We start from the raw sequence: 24,776 nt of genomic DNA on the forward strand, positions 1-24,776 counted from the left end.
ACGGTGGAACGAAGAAAGACAATGTAAGGGCAAAAAACATTTTGGGAAAAAAAAACATTTTAATCCGTGATCTCTATGGATAGTCACATGGCTATCTACAATATTACTGATATTGCATTGTACAAAATGAAAATAAATCAATCTTTCAAACACAAATGAAAGTAAAACTGGGAGAAAAAAAAAACAACAGGGATCCTCTCAAATCAGCACAGTGCTGTCAATCAGTGTACAATATGCACACTCGGGAGGAGTAGAAAAAAAAAGGGTCACTGCGAGCTGAGGAGCATTGCAATTGTTTGACTTTCATTGTAAAATATTGCAGCCGACTGTGTTCCGATATAAATAAGTTTGCAGGTGCAGAGAACCAAGTAGAGTTCAATTCGAATCGCGCCAGAGTTGGAAGGCCTCGGGCGTCAGTGTTCCCATCCCCACATGCGTACAAAAAAAGTCTTGTTAGAAAGGTCTGTGTTGAAAAATTATACAAAGGGGCAACAATCTGTTATCTCAAGCAAGCAGGCCACACGGAACATCAATTGTCTGTCAAGGAGATGCGGCGTGTGTCCTCCAGTCCAGTGTAAGCTCGTGTCGCTGCGGGTCCGTTCACTGATTGTTCTTTGCTTTGGCGTGTGTGAGGATGTGAGATTTAAGGTTGGTGGACTGGGCAAATTTTTTGTTGCAGCCGTCAAAGGGGCACACGTACGGGCGGTCCCCTGTGTGGATGCGCACGTGTGTGCGCAAGTTAAAGTCCAAGGAGAACCTCTTGCCGCAACCCTCAAATGTGCACTGGAGACGGGAAAGACCAAAGATGTTTGGATTAGAGTTAACAAAAGCCTGACTTCTCAAATATTTTGAGACCAATTTAACAAAGGATCCTCTCATAATCACAAAAGTCAAACAACTACCACAAGTACCGTCAAATGCCACAGTATTTTTTTTAAATAAACTGTAAAGTGATTTTTTTTTTTTTTTACAAAGGTGTACTGTTACTAGAATATAGTAAATAAAGTAGAATGTTTTTTTGAATGCAACTACTACACCTTTTATTCTGGAAAATATTTCTTTGCTTTCTAAAATGGACTACTGTACTCCCTTGAAACAAAAATAATTTACCCGTGTGATAATAGGCCATTATTCATAAAAGAGAAGTCAGATTTATGTGATGATATGTTGTAATCAGAGCTTTTAGCAACCCTCCTAGGTAAGCTGAAGTCATGATGTTTGCTTTATCGGTGCACCACTTTTCATATGCGATGTGATTTTAAACTCTGATAAATTCGACTCGCAGACCCACCCCCAGTTTAAGATCAGTGCCAGAGGGGAAAAACTCTCCAAACGACGAGACCCACCTGGAACGGTTTCTCTCCTGTGTGTACGAGCTGATGTCTTTTCAGTTTGGAGCTCTCCACGAAGGCTTTGCCGCACTCGGCGCAGACGTGCACGCGTGGGCCGTGGGTGTGCAGGTGCTTCCTCATCGCAGAGTTGTCCCTGAACATCTTGGAGCATCCCTGAAGAGCAAACAATTTTGACAACACGCGTTGGGATACCCGTGCAGGTTTTTGTAACCTGATAGATTCAAACAGTTTGTGATATACTTTGTTCTTATGTCACCATGTTGCTCTGTTTTAAATATGATAAGATTACTGTAGGCATGTCAACTGCAGCCAGTGGACTGACGTAAAGTTTACTCATGCAAGTATTCATGTATTATTGTTGTTAACTTCCGTGTTTACACTTGTGGAGTTACTACTTCCTTGCAATTTGGATATCTCTACATGTGGACAGTTTCTACATTCAATGAAATCTTATCCGATATGTGTCACTTCAAATTTCCACAGACATTGAATGTAGGAATTAAATCTGAAATGGGCACTTGGACCAGCAGTGGAAATCGAATTTAAGATTGTAGTTACACAAAAGACGTACTGCTTTTCAGATAGGCTGGGCAAATGATCATGTTTAAAAGTGAGATTTTTTTTGGAGGAACCAAAATGTTTTCATTCAGTTTCACTGGAGTGTTATTTATTATTGTTGCAGATGTACGAGTGTGTACCTTTTCTATATAGTTTTGAGAAAAATGACTCGACAAATGAACAGCAGATCACTCACTTTGTGCGGACAGGCTATCGTCCTGGGTGCGTCGTCTTCTTTCACTTTCTTTGGCTTCATTCTGGAAACGGAAATTAATAACGGAATATTTGAACAGCTCATGCGTAATTCCCTCTGTGTTCTAAATGAGCACATACGGACCTTGCGAACTCCGCTAGCTGTTTGGGGTCTGAGAGGTCGATGCCCGGGATGCCCCCTGGAGGCAGCTTCTTCCCCGTCATGTACTCTGAATAGTCAGGAGGAGAGTTTTCACCCGTGATTTGCTCTTCATGGTCAATGTCCTTCTTGTCATCTAAATCACACAGTTGGAATTCAAATGCCGATAAAAACAAATGGACCCGATAACATAACAAAACAGCTGTGTACTTCAGATGGGAGGGGGGGGGGGGAACACCTGCACAAAAATCACTTTGTATAGGTATTGATTATATATGTGGGAGCTATATTATATAATATGTAAGCCTTTTATTTTCCACTTCCTAGTGGATATTGGGTTTCTGGGTGGAATTGTCTGGATGAAGGTAGTATACACTATTACCTTTACAGGTTAACTTAATTTGATCTTCTCAAAAGGTTTAAAAAGGTCCTGTATTTTGGCTATTTAGACCTTCGGAGTAAGTCTCTAACGTGGACTTATATAAAAGTGTCAAGGTTAGTAATAGTGTATTGGGACCAGTGCCACTTTGTTGCCTTTCAGCGTGTAACGAAACATCTTTTCAGATTTACATCTATTTAAACAAGTTCCAAGAATCTAAATGAATAGCTCCCCGAGGTTTGACAGCAAAATAATTACCCCAAACTTAAATATAAATAAAATGTTACTTTATTCGTCTTTCTCTTCATAAAAAAAAAATGCAATGAGTTATCAGGATTAGCAGCACCTCATAAAGTTGACCGAATTTTTGAATGAATGACTAAATAGCTCCCTTACCCAGTTTTTTTTTTTTTTTTGCTCTCTAATCACACGTGGGATTAAACAAACCTTTTGATTAATGTACGGCTCAAAGGCCTGTTCGTGAATAACGCATCATCAGATGGTTGTTGGACAACAGTTGTGCAAAGACTACTCAAAACATTCGCTGTATACTTGGGATTTAACAAAAACAAAAGGAAAAAAAAAAGATTCCGTTCACCTGTAAAAGTAAAAATCCATTTTAGGGTCATCCTCAAATTTGACACACACACACACACACACACACACACACACACACACACACACACACACACACACACACACACAACCTTTAGATCCTTCGCAAACAAGATACGTAACCGCTCAACGTTTATCACGATGGGATTACGTTTGAGAAAACGATCGAAACTGCTATTTACATACATTTAAATACTGTGATCCCTTCTAAAAAAAAGCATACTGCCGAAGATTATGGCGCGCAACGCGGTGTTAATTTATCCGAAAACGTGTTCTAAGTTTACACCAAAAAACACTGTTGGTTTCAACGTATGTATTCGTGTCATAAAAAAAGTGTCTTGTAGTTCTTTTTTTTTTTTTTTTTGAATGACAATACCATAACGAGTCAGGATTTAAAAAAAAAACGAGGGTACTTGAAGGCACCGCGCGCAGCGTTGTGAAGTGCGCCATCGAGGCCTACTAGCGGATCTCGGAGCGCATTTAGCTGCGCTCGCCGCCATCTTCGTGGGCCAAATAAACGCCATTTTTTCGGGCCGCCATACTTTCTCGAGCGGGGAAATATGGCGGCGCCCATCGGCACAGAAAACATGGCTTCCCATAAAAACAAAAACAGCGCAATTCACGTCCGAGCGGCCTTTTCGAGTCGTCAAACCGGCGTCAACTTTTGTCGGAGGACAAGGCCTCGACGGAGGCCTAGTAACGACCACACACACGCACCGAGAACAAAGCCATTGCAGGAATTCACTCCAAACTTACCCGAAGCCCACATCGTCACGGAGAACTCCCCTTCCAACGTCTTGATCTGCACTTGCTTCTGTTCCCATTTTCTCCCCATGTCGGCTCCGCTCAGGTAGCTCTTTTTGCCCGATTTCTTGCCACTTCCAACTCTCTTCATTCGGCCCGTCGTCGAGCTTCTCCCAGCGACGGTGACCAGAGTCTGTTCGATGTAGTCCTCCTCCACGGCGGGCACCGGAATGAGGATCTGGTCCTGGAAACCGTCATCCGCCTGCAGTTCAGAGTCGTCCTCGCCCACCACCTCCTCCCGGGTCTGCACCAGAATTACTTCTTGGTGCGGGAGAATCGAGTGCGGGTCGTCCGTGTCAAGCGGTTGTAAGGCGATCATAGGCTGGTGCTCGTCGTCTTCCCCGACAACTGTTGTTTCGATGGTCTCCACTTCGATTTCGTGCAGTTCCACGATTTCGGCGGGCATTTCCGAGCCGTCCGCCTCGATGTACAGGGTGTCCCCCGAAGCCATGACTTGTTATTCCCTTCTTTTATCCCCCCTCCACCTTCCAATGTTTTATTTAGTCCACGGTTGGCCTCTCCTCTGTGTACTCTTCTTCCTCCTCCCTCTCCGACAACTCAGCGACAACGTGTACTCTCGTCGACACTCCGCTCCGGTTATCAACTCTCGCGTGATTTGGCTCAAGGCTTTCTCGAAGCAACGGTAGACGACGAAGACATAACGAACGTTAATTTTTTCCCCTTCTCATATAATTTTGCTCAAATTCTACCAGATGAGATAAAGTGGAACGAGTACGTCTCCGAAAACTACAATACACATTTGTATTTCATTATTTGTTTGGGGTGGTGTACGATGGTTTATTTCTATTATTTTCCCGAGTCAATTCTTTTGTATTTTTACTCAAAACATGAACCACATAGAATGTGTTTTTCTAAGTATGTATTTTTAATACAGAGCAAATGTATAATACGTAGATATATTTATACTGTATGTGTGTAAATATTTGTTCCGACTTAATCCAGAAACACCGTGAACCCTTCGTCTCATCTACCGCGCTCCTACTTATTGTTTACTTCAGTTTGTAAGATTTATGTATGTATCTGTTTTTATTTGTTGTACGTCTACATTTTACTGTTTGATTTTCGTGTCAAAAATGTCTTATTTGTCTTTCCCTCATTTCCATTCTTTTATTATGTCTGGCACACAGACACAGATGGACATAGCCTTTAGGCGGTGCTCAAGCACCTGTTTGATGGGCATATATTTGAGTCCTTTTTTTTTTTCCGGGGAGAAAAACTTTAATATGCCCCCACACTCCATCTCCAATTAATTTAAATGGAAAAGCTAATTTGAGATGTGTATTTTGTGGCATGAATGTGGTCACAGAACAAATTAAACTCATAATTCAAGGCAACATGGCAAGTGTTTGGTTCTTGCTAGACTTGGTTCGTATACTTTAAAATATTTGTCATAGGGCGGCACGGTGGATCAGCTGTTAAAAGTGTTGGCCTCACAGTTCTGAGGACCCGGGTTCAATCCCGGACCCGCCTGTGTGGACCTTGCATGTTCTCCCCGTACCTGTGTGTTTTTTTTCAGGGCACTCCGATTTCCTCCCACATCCCGAAAACATGCGACCCTAATTGGACGCTCAAATTGCCCCTAAGTGTTTTTGTGAGTGTGACTGTTGTCTGTCTCTATGTGCCCTGGCAACCAGTTCAGGGTGTGCCCCGCCTCCTGCCCGTTGACAGCTGGGATAGGCTCCCGCACTCCCCCTGACACTGGTGAGGATAAGTGGCTAAGAAAATGGATGGATGGATGGATATTTATCATAGAGTATCTAAAATTTGTTTGTAAAAAAGTTTTTCTGAAGCACTTGTTTATACCCAGCGTAGGGAGTAAAATATGTAGCTAGATTATGGTTTTTTTTTTTTTTGCAAAATGTGTTCAATCTCATCAAGGGGCAATTTAGAGTCTCCAATTAGTGTTGCCATCAATTTTCTTTTGCCGCCTATCCTCATGAGGGTCACGGGGGAGTGCTGGAGCCTATCCTAGCTGCCGACGGGCAGGTGGCAGGGTACACCCCTGAACTGGTTGCCAGCCAATCGCAGGGCACATAGAGACAAACAGTCGCACTCACAATCTCACCGAGGGGCAATTTAGAGTCTCCAATTAGTGTTGCCATCCATTTTCATTTGCCGCCTTTGCCGCCTATCTCATGAGGGTCACGGGGGAGTGCTGGAGCCTATCCTAGCTGCCGACGGGCAGGTGGCAGGGTACACCCCTGAACTGGTTGCCAGCCAATCGCAGGGCACATAGAGACAAACAGTCGCACTCACAATCTCACCGAGGGGCAATTTAGAGTCTCCAATTAGTGTTGCCATCCATTTTCTTTTGCCGCCTATCCTCATGAGGGTCACGGGGGAGTGCTGGAGCCTATCCTAGCTGCCGATGGGCAGGTGGCAGGGTACACCCCTGAACTGGTTGCCAGCCAATCGCAGGGCACATAGAGACAAACAGTCGCACTCACAATCTCACCGAGGGGCAATTTAGAGTCTCCAATTAGTGTTGCCATCCATTTTCATTCATTTGCCGCCTATCCTCATGAGGGTCACGGGGGAGTGCTGGAGCCTATCCTAGCTGCCGACGGGCAGGTGGCAGGGTACACCCCTGAACTGGTTGCCAGCCAATCGCAGGGCACATAAGACAAACAGTCGCACTCACAATCTCACCGAGGGGCAATTTAGAGTCTCCAATTAGTGTTGCCATCCATTTTCATTTGCCGCCTATCCTCATGAGGGTCACGGGGGAGTGCTGGAGCCTATCCTAGCTGCCGACGGGCAGGTGGCAGGGTACACCCCTGAACTGGTTGCCAGCCAATCGCAGGGCACATAGAGACAAACAGTCGCACTCACAATCTCACCGAGGGGCAATTTAGAGTCTCCAATTAGTGTTGCCATCCATTTTCTTTTGCCGCCTATCCTCATGAGGGTCACGGGGGAGTGCTGGAGCCTATCCTAGCTGCCGATGGGCAGGTGGCAGGGTACACCCCTGAACTGGTTGCCAGCCAATCGCAGGGCACATAGAGACAAACAGTCGCACTCACAATCTCACCGAGGGGCAATTTAGAGTCTCCAATTAGTGTTGCCATCCATTTTCATTTGCCGCCTATCCTCATGAGGGTCACGGGGGAGTGCTGGAGCCTATCCTAGCTGCCGACGGGCAGTGGCAGGGTACCCCCTGAACTGGTTGCCAGCCAATCGCAGGGCACATAGAGACAAACAGTCGCACTCACAATCTCACCGAGGGGCAATTTAGAGTCTCCAATTAGTGTTGCCATCCATTTTCTTTTGCCGCCTATCCTCATGAGGGTCACGGGGGAGTGCTGGAGCCTATCCTAGCTGCCGACGGGCAGGTGGCAGGGTACACCCCTGAACTGGTTGCCAGCCAATCGCAGGGCACATAGAGACAAACAGTCGCACTCACAATCTCACCGAGGGGCAATTTAGAGTCTCCAATTAGTGTTGCCATCCATTTTCATTTGCCGCCTATCCTCATGAGGGTCACGGGGGAGTGCTGGAGCCTATCCTAGCTGCCGACGGGCAGGTGGCAGGGTACACCCCTGAACTGGTTGCCAGCCAATCGCAGGGCACATAGAGACAAACAGTCGCACTCACAATCTCACCGAGGGGCAATTTAGAGTCTCCAATTAGTGTTGCCATCCATTTTCTTTTGCCGCCTATCCTCATGAGGGTCACGGGGGAGTGCTGGAGCCTATCCTAGCTGCCGACGGGCAGGTGGCAGGGTACACCCCTGAACTGGTTGCCAGCCAATCGCAGGGCACATAGAGACAAACAGTCGCACTCACAATCTCACCGAGGGGCAATTTAGAGTCTCCAATTAGTGTTGCCATCCATTTTCTTTTGCCGCCTATCCTCATGAGGGTCACGGGGGAGTGCTGGAGCCTATCCTAGCTGCCGACGGGCAGGTGGCAGGGTACACCCCTGAACTGGTTGCCAGCCAATCGCAGGGCACATAGAGACAAACAGTCGCACTCACAATCTCACCGAGGGGCAATTTAGAGTCTCCAATTAGTGTTGCCATCCATTTTCTTTCGCCACCTATCCTCATGAGGGTCACGGGGGAGTGCTGGAGCCTATCCTAGCTGCCGACGGACAGGTGGCAGGCTACACCCCTGAACTGGTTGCCAGCCAATTGCAGGGCACATAGAGTCAAACAGCCACCTCGGGGCAATTTAGAGTGTCCAATTAGTCTTGGATGTTTTTGGGATTAGGGAGGAAACCGGAGTACCCATGCAGGCACGGGGGAACATAGATAGATAGATAGATAGATAGATAGATAGATAGAGATAGATAGATAGATAGATAGATAGATAGATAGATAGATAGATAGATAGATAGATAGATAGATAGATAGATAGATAGATAGATAGATAGATAGATAATGGATGAAACACCCAATGGTTCTGTGGATGGATCCATTCTAAATTAAGACAAGTAATCAAAACGTCATCAAAAGTAATTTGCTCTACTACTTTGAGAAAGGCACTGAAATAGTAACATTAACCAAGTCCGTTCCAGGCACTGTGGAGCAGGTGCAGCGGCCGCCTTGGGGGTGAGGAGAGGAGGGCGGAGTGACACACCTGTCGAACGACGCCATGTTGTTACCTGCTCGAGTGGGCGCGGCCCCGAGGGGCGAGAAGAGACTGGGGCGAGTTCTCCTTGACTTCCAGTCCGACTTGGAGCGGCGCCCGCCCGCCACTCGGCTCTCGTTGCTCCGCCCCACGACTCGACTTCAACCACTCGGTTCCATTCAGCCTTCGCCAGCGATAGGACGACATGGACAAGGCAGGTGGAAGAGGCGACTTCGAATGGGTCTACAACGACCAGCCGCACACGGCGAGGAGGAAAGAGATACTGGGTGAGTGAGTCTTAACACATCCCGCACAAGCAAGACTCTCTAAAAGAGGGCTTTTATTTGTTTGTTTGTTTGTTTGTTTTGCCAAGTTTGTAACAAGTGCTAGGATCCGGTTGAACCAGTCTACTGGCTCTTACTCAACCAGTCATCACTATGCAATACACGCAGAGCAACTGCACGCCATCAGGGTTACCTGAACTCGGCCATTCGTTCCCAACTTGTACTGAGCCAGAGCACAAATTTGACTTTCAAAAAAAAAAAATCTCACGGCCGTGGTTTTTACTGTGGAGGAAAAAAAAAAACAAGGTATATTTGAGACAAAATAACTCATAAATTAGGATATACCCATCTGATAGCAGAATTGAGGTTGGTGTCTTTTGACGACAAATAGATTGTGGTGAAATCTCAACATGGCTAATTGTGTGTAAATGTCATAATTTACTTGAATCATTTATGAATGTATTCAGTGAAAAAAAAAAAAATGAAATAAAAGTCAACAAACATGAAGCTTGATTCAACATGACCAGATTACCGTCACCTGGATGACTGAATCTCTATGTAGACAATAAGTCAAACAAACAAAACAATTTAGTAGGCACTTTTTAAAAAAAAAATAAATTTTGATTGTTAGTTTAAAACCGCACTTGGCATTGACATTTTTTTCCTTTTATCAAAAATTCCCAGGCGCTTGACCTGTATGTTCACCTGAGTTGCACAATTGTGTTTTCTGGCTGGATCTTTGATAATGCCTTTGGGCTGATTTGGTAAAAGGCATGCGCATGGACATATAAACACACTCATAGACTCACACACGCGCACACACACACACACACACACTGTAGTAGTAGTTTATATAGTAGTCAAATGACCCCAGCCCATAAGGGAGCTTTCCCCAGTGTCAAATGTGGTGTGTGTGAACCATCGCTGTTATTCTGAGATTGATAATTGATAACAGGCTATTAGCGTGTCACATTTCACCAATGATGCCACTTTTTAAAAATGTACTTTTTTTTTAAAAGCCAAAACTACATTGGATCATTCTTTCTTTACCAAAATGTATCCTGTTTTTCCATAACATATACAGTAAAGTACACTAAACCAAGCTATTGCGGCACACTGTGTCGTGAGACCATCGGGGTACTGTGGGGAGTTTTCCCCACTTTAACTTAAGTTGGTGAGAAATGAATATAATATTCTTTATTAATTGCAAATGCTGTACATCGTTTACCATCTATCTACGCCAGTGATACTATAGTGGCAAGCAGGAAAGTCAATTGTTCTTCCACCTGTTGCCATTCATGAGACAAAATAAGTCATGTTGAGGTGCGTGCCTTGGCTCAATAAAAGCTGGGAACTGATTATGAAGAATACAACAGATGGTGGTGATTTAAAAAGCCAATGAAACTGCGTGACCAAGAGGATCCGTATAACTCTGACAATCCGTGACCTGATTAAAAATGGACCCACGATCCTTTCGACAGTGTTTTTATATTCTTGTTTTCACGTTTCCACAGGTGTGAAACGAGACAATAGGTTGCTTGACACCTCTGAGCCATTAAACATTAAAGGGCTGAATTTGGAATTATTCTCTGGCCAATGCAGTGGAAAATGAAAGAAGATATTTTGGAAGCTAGGTCGCTTCTATTTCCCATTATCATGTGGTTATTGCAACTCTAAATAACCCGTGGGTGTGAATGTAAGTGTGTAATTGTTTGTCTTATGTGCCCTGCTTCTCGCCCAGAATCAATTGGGATTGGCTCCCGACTGAGGATAAGCACTTTGGATAATGGATGGAAATGAATATGGTTATTTTGATCAGCGCTGAGTGTTTTATGATTGTGTTTTTTTTTTTTTTTTTGGGGGGGGGGGGTGTTCAACGATGCTTGGGTGCAGTAAATCATCAGCTGTTATTGATTATTAGATGAAATCGGAAGCTACACCTTACCATTGATTCTCAACTGTTGGGTCAGGTCCCAAAACTCGGTCCCAGATTACCGCAGTAGTGTAGACTGATAAAACTACATGTTCTGACTGACTTTCCTCAAATGAAGAGATCAGTTTTAAGATCTGAAATTTTGAGGCCAATTTTCTTTCTCACTTTTGATGATTTATTTTCACCTATATTCACTTTTAAACATGCAGTTGTCATGTCTATCCTCAGTTTCTTAACAATGTGGTCTGAAATTCACTTTGAACATGTCGTAAGAATAGCATTATGTTTAAAAATGTGTAATGTAAATTTTGACCATTTTTGGTGAATGCATTATCTTTATTCATTTTAAACCATCTAAAAGTGGGTTGTGTTTTTGCAACAATTGGGGGAAAAAAATGTAGATACCAAGATAACAGCATATGAGAAGCAATCCCCTCCCCGACCACAGGAGTGGACGCCACGTTTTTATGATGCCTGGTTATTCATTTAACTTTATGTGCTAAATGTGTGGGATAACACACACAAAGCAAATAAAGACGTAATATTTGGCCACATTGCTGTGTTATAGGACAAACAACCCCATTAGTGGTGAGATCGCATCATAGACTGGCTTCAAGTGAGTTAATGCTTAGATTGGAGTTGTGTGTTTAGTATCGGTTTAGTCATCAGTCCTTAAAATGAACTATAGTTGAAAAGAGGGCAATTGAGTTAAATATTTACACCGTAGAGAAGGATTGGTCAAATCAAAGGCAGATCAAGGCGACATGCTGCCGAGATGCCTTGAAATCACATCCCACATCGTTGAAGCTTTCACGCGTATTGAAGGCGACGTTGCCTTAAGTGCATTTTGTGCGATTCAGGTTTTTCTTCATACGTATTCATATTGATTATGCTTTGTTGTATTTTCTAAATGTAATTATTAATTTTTATTACATAATTTAAATTTTTGTAATTATGCTTTTTTTATATTTTCATTTTATTTATATATTTTTTTCTATATTCATATTGACATACCCAAAAGACAATTCATGAAAAATCTCAATATATATAAATGTTTTTTCACATTTATATTGATTCTAGGTTTGAAAAAATTGACCAAATAATTTGATTACGAAAAAAAAATGTTACCCCAAAATTGTTGTCTCAAAGCTTTGCATGGATCACTTTTTCACATGAACTAATGTAACTCAGACGTGATTTTTCTGTTCAAAGGCAGGATTCCGTCTTTTTTCTGCAATTTACGACCGCAACCCGTGTCAGAATCCACTCGTTCATTTTCCGATTCGACTTTTGCAAGCGAGGCGGAAAATGTGATACGCGTCCGTTGATTGGTCGAATGTGGAACAGGCAGGTAATGGGCCCATTTGCAAGTGAACAATATGGTGGTGCTCGAGAGGAAAGATGCTTTGCGAGTGAAAGAAATTGATAGAAGCGTCAAAAATAAGTTTCAATGGGATTGGATGGAACGAGAAATTGTTCATACCATTGGAAAGAACGAAGTTACCACTCTGTCAACCGACTTCATTCGCAAAATCGATCGAACTGGTAAAGTATTGTGCACGTGGTGTCAGGATACTATTGACTATGGATCAAGAGGTTTCAGGGCATTGGAAGTTCACGCGAAATGACAAAAACACGTCAACAACTAGAGGCAAGGAAAACTAACTTTTCCATAGCTGGTACATTCGGATGTCAAGCCAAGGTCAACAAACCTTACGGACTTCATCTCATCTTTATGTCCACTATTCCCGGTATTGAGAGGCAAGATCCACCGAAACAACCAACCCCAGTTGCAGACGGAGTTGTCAATAATGAGGTAACAGTTCAGAAGAAATTACTTGTAAAAATGTCCATTTTTTACTGATAATGAAACATGATGTTAATAATTGTCAAATTCATGCGTTTCAATCATTTACAAAAACAAGAAATTAAAACGTTTTTTGAAGGGATAGAATATACACCTTATGAAACCCTGCTTGCATGCCATAATGCAAATTTGAATTCAATTTAGTTTCACTTCTAGTGGTTAGTTGAATTTGTATATGAATTTGTAATTTTTAGGGGTAAAGGTATGCACCTAAATAATGAATGATCATATTGGGCACATTTTGAAAACATAATAGCAAGTATTTATAGATGTACTAGGTATATTGCATTCATAATACAATAAAATAAAATTTATAAAACATTAAAATTGGTGATCATTCTTGCGGTCCCCTGACCCCGGGCTATTTTTCTGTCTTTTTTCATTCAGTCAAATCACATCCCTGCTGTTGGCAAACATGATGTCTCCAAACACTGAATGAACGGAGTAGCTCCTGTTTTGTCACAGGTAAAAATAGCAGAAAACTGTAAGGTGCTAGATTCAAAACGCAGACAAAATATTGAGTTCTAGTTATCGATTGAACAGCTGAATTTAAAAAAAATTGTATTCTGACCTCTTTGGGCTTAATACAGTTAAGCTGAAAGGCAGAAAAGCGACTAACTGACTTGTTAACTACTTGCGATACATTTTGGCATTTCCGAAAATGTCCAAACAAGTTAACCCTTTCCATTAATGACTCCGCGATCTAGGTGGACTTGCTTCAACCCAAGCTTTCTTCTGTCATCGTTGTGTTTATGGTTCCTCAGCAAAGCAACACCTTTCCCAATTAAGAAAATATTTGTGAGCGGCGTCCTCCCACGAGAAGGAGCCTTGTCACCACAGACCTTGCTCTAACTTGTCTTTTGGTCTGTTTACGTTGTCAAGCGCTACAATTCCGCTTTAGACGGGGATGGCGTTGTTAGCTACGAAGACGGTAAAATATTACCATCTCTCATTTTTTTGAATTAAAATGGAAACACAATCGGTCACAGACGGTGTAGTGGATTTGGTTGCCTGACTTTGGTACAGGCAGCGTGGGGTTAGTTCCCACTCAGTGGGAATGCGAGTGCAAATGGTTGTCCGTGTCTACACCTGTCCTGGCACTGACTGGCGATCGATTCCGGGTGTAGTCTGCCTTTTGCCTGGAGTCAGCTGGAATAGGGTCCAGTGCCCCATGACCCTAACCAGGATGAGGGGTGTCAAAAATGGATGGGTAGACGGAGAAATTGTCAAAATGTGTACCGCACATAAGTGAAATGAGCACTTACTGCTAGGTAAAAAGTTGAAACACAGTATACCATACAAAAAATATCAATACATGATCATACATATTCATCTGTTGGTGAGTATATATCTGTTTATAGACAAATGGGCAAAAATGTTGGACTGTATTGAAAATGTAATTTTGACTAGCAGAGTGAACAAGTGAACAAATGTATTAGACTAGAACCAATGTAAGGTTTACAAATGGTAAGTACAACCTCCTTTACCAAAGTATTTTTTAATATTTTTATCCATGCATTTTTTAAAATTACAAATAGTAAAACATTTTTGTGATTAAGGTATCAAATTATACAGTAAAGTGTTTTTTTTTTTTATGGAGAAGCTCAGATCTGGGTGTAAAAACAATCTGTGTATAAAAAAAATTTCTAGTCCAATTTTTGTTGTTGTTGTTCAGCAACCTTGAAAGCGTCAAAAGTTACTGCTCCATAAAGTTTTATTCTGAATTTTTAATATTTCCACGTTCTATATATTAGTTCCACTTTATACTGTGTGACTTCCCCTAACCTCAATCGAGTTTGTTTGCCCAAGCAATGACTCAAGTGAAGTCCCTCTTGTGTTGCTTGCAGCCAAATACCCAGAGATCAAATCTCTGATGGGTCCAGATCCCCATCTGAAGTGGGTGGTGTCTGGCATGGTGCTGTTGCAGCTCCTGGCCTGCTACCTGGTACGCGATCTGCCATGGAAGTGGATCTTGTTCTGGGCATACGCGTTCGGCGGCTGCATCAACCACTCATTGACGCTGGCCATCCATGACATTTCGCACAACGTGGCTTTCGGCAACAAGCTGGCCAAGTGGAACCGCTGGTTCGCCATGTGGGCCAACCTGCCCATTGGGGTGCCCTACTCTGCCTCGTTCAAGAAGTACCACATCGACCACCACCGCTACCTGGGGGGAGACAAACTGGACGTGGACATTCCCACCGACTTTGAAGGCTGGTTCTTTTGTACCCCGACCAGGAAGATGGCGTGGCTCTTCCTGCAGCCATTTTTTTACACCTTGCGCCCGCTGCTGGTCAACCCAAAACCCATTTGTAATCTGGAGATCCAGAACTTTGTCATACAGTTGGTGGCGGACGCCCTCATCTATTATCTGTGGGGGCTCAAGCCGGTCGTTTACCTCATCGCGGGATCTATCTTGTCCATGGGACTCCACCCCATCTCTGGACATTTCATAGCCGAGCACTACATGTTCATGAAGGGGCACGAGACGTACTCTTACTATGGTTCGCTCAACTTGATCACCTTCAATGTTGGCTACCACATGGAGCACCATGACTTCCCAAGCATACCTGGCAGTAAGCTCCCTCAGGTAAGACTATCATTACCTTTGCTATGCAAACGCATCTCTCATAAGATTCAATTACCGCAATTTCCGGCTTACAAGCCGCGACTTTTTTCACGCGCTTTCAACCCTGCGGTTTATGCGGTGATGCGGCCAATTTGTGGATTTTTTTTCTAACGGGCGCAAGGGGGCACTCGAGTGGAAAAGGTAAGAATGAGACCGGTGGATTATATGTGCCGAGGGAGTGACTTTTTCCGGCCCTGTTAGGGTGTTGCTGCTGTGGAACTGGCCTGTCTCAGCATTAGCATTAGCATTAGCGCTAGCATTAAACTCTTTCTTTGAAAATATGTCATGTTTGAATGTGAGTGTCAATGTGGGCACTTGCAGCTTTTACACAGCTGCAGCGTATGTATGTACCAAATGGTATTTCCTTTACAAATGTACTGGTGAGGCTTAAAACCAGGTGTGCTCTGTAGGCCGGGATTTACGGTAATACGTTTGGTCAGTTTTGTAATAGGCGGGGGAAAAAAAATCAAGCAAAGAACTGGTCCTCTTCTGAGGTTGGTAGAAAGCCAAAGATCAAGAAAAACTTAATATCCATACCAAATTACTGAATACTGCGCAGTCTGGAGAGTACATAAGTACCACCCTCATGTTTGGCATCTATTTCCTTTGTGATGGGTTTGACTTTTTTTTCCCATGACATTTTTTTTCCTGCAGGCACCTACTAGACTGAAGGGTTTAGTGTTAGTTTAGGGTCAGTTTCTGATACAACTTGTACGTATAGTACATAATTAGGAACATTTCATTAAACTACCCTCCCACATGGCGACATGGACCTCACTGAGCTGAACTCTCAGGCTATGCCGATGTCATGTGAAATGCGCGTCCATCCTCAAAAACTGTCCAACTGGACTTTGTGGGTTCGGCTGTGTAACAGGTACTGGGCCTTAGGTGTGGGCCGTCTTGAACTAAACTAAACTAAACTAAAAAAGTTATCAGATGAAACGTCACACCAGGTAACTGATTAACCAAAGCCGCCTGAGGGCCTGGACAACACAAAAGTGCTGTGGGCTGCACGCCAACAGCTTCCCTCCACGATGAAACTAATTGTTTGCCATAAAACCTGTTTGTCCACAGGCACTTTCTGCTTTTTTAAAAAAACCGCGAAATCCAAATATGAAACGATGGAAGAGCATGGCTTTGATCTAAACCATGTAGTGACTACATCAGTTGTCCTCTTTTTAAATGTATTCAAAATACACACGCCACATCCTCCATGAGAACAAAGAACTTGTCTGCTGCTTGCATGTCATCATGGTCATTGTTTCCAATGACTGCAGTGCTGACTGAAATTTGCATACTTCCACTTTCAATCGCACTTGTCGTCAGCCAGTTGGGTCACGAGTGATTTGGAGGCTGTCCCATCTGATTTTTGACAAGAGGTAGGGTAGACTCTCGACTGGTCGCCAGCCAATTGCATTGTTAACAATGCACATGCATAAAGCCAAATCGGCACTCACACTCCCGTTTACACTGACGGGCAATTTAGACGATTTTCCCCGTTTTCTTCTTGCAATACAGTCGGCGCAATCCACTCATGTTGTCATCTCCACAGTAACGTGTATTCAGTCTTATTTGACTTGACAAGATAAAGCCCCATTGTTAAAAATGCTGTGGTATTGGAGTACAAAATGTTATTGCAGTAGTCACATGTCATTAATCGTGTCATTACTCTCCCATGAAATGTTTTTTTTTTTCTTTACCTTTATTGGCCGTCAGATATTTAGTTCTACGTCAAAATACACAGGCAAAAAAACCTATATAAATACTACAGTAATTTCCGGGCTACAGATCCCACCTGCCTATAAGCCTCACCCAGTACATTTTGTAAAGAAAATACCATTTGATGCATACATAAGCCGCAACTGTGTAAAAGCCACAAGTGCCCACATTGAAACGCGAGATATTTACAAAGAAAGATGGTACACAGAGTTTTCAGTTTTAATACCTTAGCTTAACATAGCAACAACACGGTAGCACAAACAGGGCTGTTAAAAAAAAAAAAAAAAAAAACATACCGATTTAACAAAAAAAACAGCAGTGGCAGCTACACATTAGCAACACGGTAGCACAGCACTAAAAGTGTCAGTTAAAAGAAAAAACATACTTAAATCACTGAGACATGGCAGTAACACAGCAGCAACATGCTAGCGCGGCGCTAAGACTGTCAAATTAAAAAAAAAAATCCCTGAGACACAGCAACATGCTAGCACAGCGCTAAAGCTAGTGCAGCGCTAACAGGGCCGGGTGGAAAAAAAAAATACAAACGGGTACAAGTCATTTCCTCCCCTCAGTGATTCCACCGTCTCACTCTTACCTTTTCTGCTCGCGTACCCCCTTGCTGCCGCTAGAAAAAAATTGCACAAATAAGCCGCACCGCCGCATAAGCCACAGGGTTGAAAGCATGTGAAAAAAGTCGCGGTTTATATGCCGGAAATTACCGTACCACATAAAAATAAAGATATACTGTGCACGACGGCGACGCAGAGTAAATGTCTTTCTTGGAGCCCATCAATGACGTTACTGATGGGAAGTTGAAATATGACATCAAAAAATGCCAATTATCACTCATTCCGATCAGGCCGATCAAATTTCTGTAAAGGCTGTCACCAACCCTTCTGAAACCGAAGAGGTACTTCTTGAGCACTGATTAATATTAAGGGTCACCATTTTGTTATAAACTTTTGAAATGGCAAATTTGCTCACTTGCCTCGATCACAATTTTTTTTTCTGTGCACCCAAGTCCGAGTCAAGTCACTTGATTTTGAGTACGTACCAATACCGAGTGTGATCTGAAACATCTGCAATTGCATCCCGGGTTTACCATCACGTGATCAGATGGTGACCTTTTCTGGCCCTTGACGTTCCCTCGGTGTCTCCAGGTGAAGCAGATCGCGTCCGAGTACTACGACTCCCTGCCTCAGCACACGTCATGGATGCAAGTGCTGTGGGACTTCGTGTTCGACGACAGCATCGGCCCGTATGCCAGGATCAAGCGTGAGTACAAGCTGAATAAACTGGAGTAGAGCGGATGCGCCACTCATCCGTTGGGAGCGATTTCACTGGTGAACGCACCGCGGTTCAGGGTCACTGTCAAAGCCGGATCCGCTCTCCTTGAGTCACTTATGTTGCAGTCGAACACGTTAGAAAAGAACGCAAATAGTGTATTTCCTTCTTTCACAGCGCACAGAATTTCCACTTGTTTCCGTCATACAATACAGATGGCTTGCCATGCCATTTCAGACTACAATTAATAGTATTCAACCGTGAAAATAATTTTTTGTAAAGTCTACCTTTTCGTGTTGTTTGTGTTTCATTATTGTTATGCGGTCCTTTTTGGTGCCCCTCGGCGTGATGTCATCTTTGTAGATCTTTTCATCATGTCTGTGAGCAACGGGAGCCAGGGTACTTCTGGGTGGGACAAAGGCCGTGGCTAACATTGACTCGAACCGAAAACAACAAAACAAAACAAAACAAAAAAACAGGATTGGGGTAGCGCCACCAGTTATACTCGAAAATGTGTACTTTTAAAATCATCTAAAATAATCCAGTGGAATTTGTGTGTCGGGAAGGTGAATGGAGTGAGAATGAATCCTCCATTTTGCTGGCTTGTCTTGAAGTAATTTAGCAAAACATCATGGCTAGCCTCCTAGTTAACATCAGGTCTCTGGCGCGCTCACCACCCTCAAGAGTACGTCTGCGCCATTAGCTAAATATTTGAAAGATCTGCTAATTAAAAATGGCCCAACTGATCATATTAACTACTCGGTATTTCTGACTTTGAAATGCAGATTTCTTCTTTTCGACTGACACTTCACATGTTCAAACTACTGCCAGTCGAGAAGAAGGCCAAAATCAATATCCAGTCATTCTGGTACAGTCAAATATGATGAGTTTACAAAGTAGTGTCATCTGAGCTATTGCCACCCGGAAGTACGCGTGACGACATGGCGAAAAGGTCTTCAATGACGCGTTCAAGGACATTGTGTAGAAATACGAGCACCGATATTTAAGCACATTGACAGAACAGAGGAAGAGTGTCATTTAGTCGTCATTAGGAATCGCACGCAAATTCGTGGCACGACACGCCCTGCTGCAACAGGATTGGCTCCCGGATCGCTTGAAGGGAAGGCGACACAGGTGCGACCAAAAGCATCCCGAAGTATGGATCGCATTTTATACAAAAATGAAAACAAGTTCACGGCTAGGGTTGAGGTAGTCTCAGATAGATTTGGATTAGGATAAGGGTGGGTCAGGTGCTATTATTAATAGAACACACATGAATCACATCTTTGTAGGGCGTGTTCGACTGGGATTTATCAGCCAATCATAGTGCAGCAGCACATGTCCTGGAGCCAGTAATATTGGAGCAGGGTGTCGTACCAGAAACTGAATGGGATTCCTAATCACACATCATTTGGGCTTTATTTTTTTTAGTTTTTGGCCAGGAGGCGGGGCTTATCAAAATTACTGTTTCCATGAAAAACTTTGAACTTTGCTAACCTCATTTCGAGGTTCAGAGACTGGCGCGGTCGCTAGTGAAAGCGACCGAAAAGAGTGAGAGGCCGAGTTCAGAGTCCCTAAACGTTTCACATGATGGCAAACGCGTTTGCGCAAATTGGAGTGGGCTAGCGACGAAAACACTTTGGCTTGCGCGGATGCTTCTGCGGGGCTGCTGTACCCTGATAGTCTCCTTTTGTGAATTTTTTTTTTTTTTCCAAGTTTACCTACTTAGTGTGATTTTGTTGTGTATTTAAATGTAAAACAAATAAACGGACATCTTTATAAAAAGATATTGATCAAAACATGTCTATTCTCCTATCATTTCTCATGACTGTATTTTACCAAGCTTATGAAACGTTATTCCCAGTTCCGTTGTCATAGTTTTACTGCGTTGTGCACAGCCGTATGCAGCACAATGTACCGGCATCCACAGTCTTTTGCTTTTCTTGCCGGCCACACACGCACAGAATGTGCTGCCGACTTTTACGGTCCTAACTTAGCGTCGCCTTAGGCATGCAGCTCAAAAGGGTCATGGTGTATCTAGCTATTCATATCTGTGGTGGTCGCTACTGGTTACGCTTTCAGAGTTGCAGTTAAAAAAAAAAAAAAATGTTGAAGCTGTTGCTAGTTTTAATAAAAATGTTGTATTCCTGTCACCGTCTGCTATTTTCTGCTCCCCTTGGTGAACTCTGCCTTAGTTTCCTCACAGCCCTACCAACATGTTTGGTTTGCACATTTACATTATGATGGAATAGTCCAGGGGTGTCAAACTCGTTTTTCTTGCAGGCCACATTGCTGTTCCCGTTTCCCTCAGAGGGCCGTTATGACTGTGGAACAAAAATATTTCATCGTCTCATCATATTTACATCAACAATTTATGAACTAGTTTTGGAATCAGAAATCAAGGGCAATGTGTTTAACTATTCATGTTTGGTAACACAAAAATGCTTGTAAAATCTCAACTTTATCTTTACCATATATGACCATTTTAAATTTTGGTTCAGATTTTTACAAGAATCATGGAAATTGACACTCTAGATTTGGCTCCGCGGGCCACATAAAATCAGACCTGGCCCCCCGGCCTCGAGTTTGACACATATGGAATCGTCCATGGCACGAGAAGGGATAGACGAAGCAGTCAGAATGATATTTATTTAGCATTCTGCTTTTAAATTGTGTGAATTAAGACTGAAACTGCAAATTGAAGAAAACAGTTTTTTGTGAAATTGTTTGTGGACACCTGGAATCTCGGCAACCCTTGAGGTAATTGCCCATGTTTATCAAATGGTACGTCCAAACTTGAAGTAGCCATGACGTCAGGTGATGATCAATGTTTTGGGCAGCATTACTATTCAATGCAAGACTGTCACGGAAACAGGAGTTAGGATCATTCAGAAAGCTTCTCCGACCCCATTAAAATACATATATTGCTTTGCAATTGTTTTTTTTGTCATTCATTTACAGACCTGCGCATTTAATTCCAAGAAATGTTTGCACAGTGAATGTTTGAATTGGTCAATTAAATGTATTTGAAATGTTTATTATGCTACCCAACTTGTTCTACAAGGAGCAGCAATGACAAAATCTCAATCTAAAACATGTCACCCCAATAACCCTTTCAAAAACAAGGTGTTGCGGAAACCTGTAACACAAGTTTGAATAAATTTTTGCGTCCAGCTTTTTTTTTTTTATTGATTTAATGAGACTGTCGCCGAGAGCAGACAATGCGAGTGCAACAATCTGAACTCCTGCAAAGACACTTTGCGCTACCAGCACATTTACCGACCGTTCCGTTTGTGCACATTCTTTTGAGCTAACTTTGCATATTGGCAGAGAAACACCCTTAAGTCTTTTTCCAATTTTTTTTTTTTTTTTTTTTTGATTATCCACCCCCACTTTGCTACCATTATCAGCATCATCTCCTACACAGAAGGGGATTCATCATGGAAACAAACCACAATTATAAATGCACCATTTTTTTTTTCTCCATTTAACCAAATAAATTGATTCGGGTTTCATGCATAACTGGAAGGGCCACAAAAAACAGGCGGAAGAAAAACTACAACATGATTAGATTGACTGACTTTTTTTTTTTTTTTTTTCCCCCTCAAACACCACTAAATATTTACCAGGGGTGGGGAACCTTTCTGGGGCCATTTCAGCAACAATTTGGCTTGGATGCCACCCACCTTTTGTTCAGAACAATCAACAATTTGGCATCGGAAGCATTTTTTTTTTTGGGTGGTGGTCTTAAGCAGTCATTCCAGGAAAGACACAGGATGTCTGGGATTTTGGCCATTTCAGGGTCGCTTTTGAGATCTTTCCACCCTCAGACCAACTTCTCCACAAAAGTGGTCTCATTGCGACCACATTTAAGCCACACATACCAAACATTTAATTCTGTATTTTTCTCCCCCCTCCAAGGGGAGCGACATGTAATGTAAGCTTCTTTCGGGTTGTCCCGTTAGGGGTCGCCACAGCGTGACATCTCAGATGAACGCTCATATTGGTTTGGCATTTGGCTGAGTTTTTACGCCGGATGCCCTTCCTGACGCAACCCCTTTTGGGGAGTGAGGCCCCCAGAGAGATACGAACTCACGACCCCTGATTTACCAAAACCAACCCTCTAACCACTGAGCTACGCGAGCTGAGTGACATGTAATGACACCCCATTAAATTCTTTCAGGCCTGTTAATGTCTTTTTATGTCCCCGTATAAAATGATCTTGCGGGCTACATATGGCCAATGAGTTGCGGGTTCCTCACCCCTGAGGGCTTTTCAGTAAGCCGGTGGCTTGCTCATTGGTGTGGCCTTGGTGCTGCAGGAGAACATTTATGTTCAGTGGCTTCTTTCCTGCGGGAAGAAAAGGTCGGACGCACGACACCACTACGGCGGTAGAAAATAGCTCGGCACCAATTTTTTTTTTTTTTGCCAATTTTGTGCTTGTTTTCAACAAATTGTCCGGGATAAAATGAACAGGGAAAGAAGTATAAAAGGCTGACACAGATGGTGTGCAAGTTTCCGTTTGTCCTTCTGAAATACTCATCAACATCAGCACAGGATTTAAATAATACAACAGTACAAACTTAGAAAAACAAAAATATTATCCTTTTAAGACGGAACAGAAGAAAACTGCAACACCGGGGCTGTCTTGTCTGAGTCGAGAGGTGCACATACAACCACAACAAGTTAAGTCGGCACGACAGTTCAAACGCTCTTCCTTCTCTCGTTCCTCTCGCTCTTTTCCGTCCTTTTTGCTGTCCGGCAGTTTCAAATGTTGGCACAACATCTCTGTGATGTTTCCTCACAGAAACATTGGGAGAACATTCCGGGGGTGGCTCCAAGCGGGTCCGTCTGTGTCCGTCCCACGTCCTCCTTGTCCTTTTTCTTTCTCCTGCTCTCCTCCCAAATGTCACTCCGTTGAGATTAGGATGTGCTGATCCGACCTATTTCTTGTCTGATAGCTGACGTTAAAAAAAAAATAAAAAAATGGAAACGTTATCTCACACAGCGTACGAGACCTTTTGTCATCACTAACAGTAAGTTGAAAAATCCACTGGTACAAAACAAGCTACGAATACTCATTTGATGCGCAGCGCGGTGCTTCAGCTGCTAAAACGTCGGCCTCACGGTTCTGAGGTCCGGGGTTCAATCCCGGACCTGCCTCTGTGGAGTTTAGGTTTTCTCCGGGCACTCGGGTTTCCTCCCACATCCCAAACACAATCTAAATTGCCCCTAGGTGTGATTGTGAGTGCGGCTGTTTGTCTCCATGTGCCCTGCGATTGATTGGCTGGCAACCGGTTCAGGGTGTATCCCGCCGTCTGCCCGCTAACACGTGGGATAGGCTCCAGTACTCCCGCGACCCTTGTGAGGATGGATGTATTTGATGCGATTTGTTCTACATCAATTTCATTTTGTTTACTAGTCAACTTTGAGTCTTTAAGGAACTCCTCAGCATTATTGGCTATTTGACTAATGTGACAGCAATGACTTGCGTTGCAAAAAAATGAATCTTACTGAGCAATTTCAATTCATACATTTAAGTCAATTTGTAACAGAGTGAACGTGATCAACATGACCAGAATGGCACTGTTTGACACAAGACACAGCGAGAGTTTCATGAACTAAATCCACAAATGCCAACCTTGCCTGACGTCCAGCTAAACCAATCACCTGTAACATTATGGAGATGAATAAATGCAAGTAAAGAGCAACGATTAGCTTTATTTCCTCAAAACTCAAGTTGAAAAGAGTCCTCATAGAATTCTGGGAAGCAGGCAGATCTGCCGTCCCAATTCATGATGCCTTGCAGTGCCTACGCCGCTGGGACTGTCACTAACGCATAGTTTCTGGTGCATTAGCCAAAAAATTGCCCTTCTAAAGCATGTCTGCATGAGTGGGAATCTGGAATGTCACTCCTGTGATAAACAAGGGATTACTGTTTACTTTGTGACACGGCAATATAAACCAACTTACCATGAATTATTTCATCTTTCACTTTATGCAACTCGCGTACAACTTCATCCAAAATCTCCTGCAAGACAATAAAATTCCGAGTTAATTAAAATAAAAACGATGGTTGTATTAAATTCTAAACCTCAACGGTGCAAAAAAAAAAAAGCCATTCAGTTAGTTACATTATCATTGCATTTAATTAACGATGGGAAAATATTACCCACTTAACATAACGATTCACTTAAAATGCAATGTGCATTCAATTTAAAGAACAAACGCCTCTAATAGATAAGGTAAGAATGAGACCGGTGGAATATATGTGCCGAGAAAGTGACTTTTATCGGCCCTGTTAGCACTGCACTAGCTTTAGCGCTGTGTTACTGGCGTGTCTTAGTGATATTTACAGGTAAGTTCTATTTTAACTGGCCCTGTTAGAGTCAGCGTGGCGCTAGTGAT

At 43.0% G+C, this 24,776-nt stretch overlaps 3 protein-coding genes across 7 annotated transcripts in view; 1 reads left to right on the forward strand and 2 right to left on the reverse strand.

The window, feature by feature from the left end:
* Window positions 1-39: 39 nt before the first annotated feature.
* On the reverse strand, window positions 40-5,232 carry yy1a (YY1 transcription factor a). Of its 2 annotated transcripts, none has more exons than XM_061843906.1 (5): window positions 4,013-5,232; window positions 2,248-2,332; window positions 2,107-2,167; window positions 1,347-1,505; window positions 40-783 (listed from the first exon to the last, which is right to left on the reverse strand). In XM_061843906.1, the coding sequence occupies exons 1-5, from the start codon at window positions 4,509-4,511 to the stop codon at window positions 601-603; spliced, it is 987 nt and encodes a 328-aa protein (XP_061699890.1). In that variant the 5' UTR covers window positions 4,512-5,232; the 3' UTR covers window positions 40-600. The 2 variants fall into 2 exon arrangements, with proteins under 2 accessions (XP_061699890.1, XP_061699889.1); XM_061843905.1 differs by having other exon boundaries at window positions 2,248-2,398; window positions 4,013-5,227.
* Window positions 5,233-8,674: 3,442 nt separating this feature from the next.
* On the forward strand, window positions 8,675-20,531 carry degs2 (delta(4)-desaturase, sphingolipid 2). Its single transcript, XM_061844630.1, has 3 exons — window positions 8,675-8,939; window positions 14,584-15,326; window positions 18,245-20,531. The coding sequence occupies exons 1-3, from the start codon at window positions 8,858-8,860 to the stop codon at window positions 18,386-18,388; spliced, it is 969 nt and encodes a 322-aa protein (XP_061700614.1). The 5' UTR covers window positions 8,675-8,857; the 3' UTR covers window positions 18,389-20,531.
* Window positions 20,532-21,389: 858 nt separating this feature from the next.
* The window catches only part of evla (Enah/Vasp-like a), a 45,330-nt gene continuing 41,943 nt past the window's right edge, over window positions 21,390-24,776 (reverse strand). For all 4 annotated transcript variants that reach the window (XM_061842851.1, XM_061842850.1, XM_061842849.1 and 1 more), the window contains 2 exons: window positions 24,342-24,399; window positions 21,390-23,329 (listed from right to left, as the gene is read on the reverse strand). In XM_061842851.1, coding sequence (XP_061698835.1) covers window positions 23,292-23,329; window positions 24,342-24,399 — 96 coding nt within the window. In that variant the 3' untranslated portion in view covers window positions 21,390-23,291. The remainder of the gene's footprint in view (window positions 23,330-24,341; window positions 24,400-24,776) is intronic.

The sequence above is a fragment of the Syngnathoides biaculeatus genome, chromosome 15, assembly GCF_019802595.1.
Source record: "Syngnathoides biaculeatus isolate LvHL_M chromosome 15, ASM1980259v1, whole genome shotgun sequence".
In the NCBI taxonomy this organism is placed as follows: domain Eukaryota; kingdom Metazoa; phylum Chordata; class Actinopteri; order Syngnathiformes; family Syngnathidae; genus Syngnathoides; species Syngnathoides biaculeatus.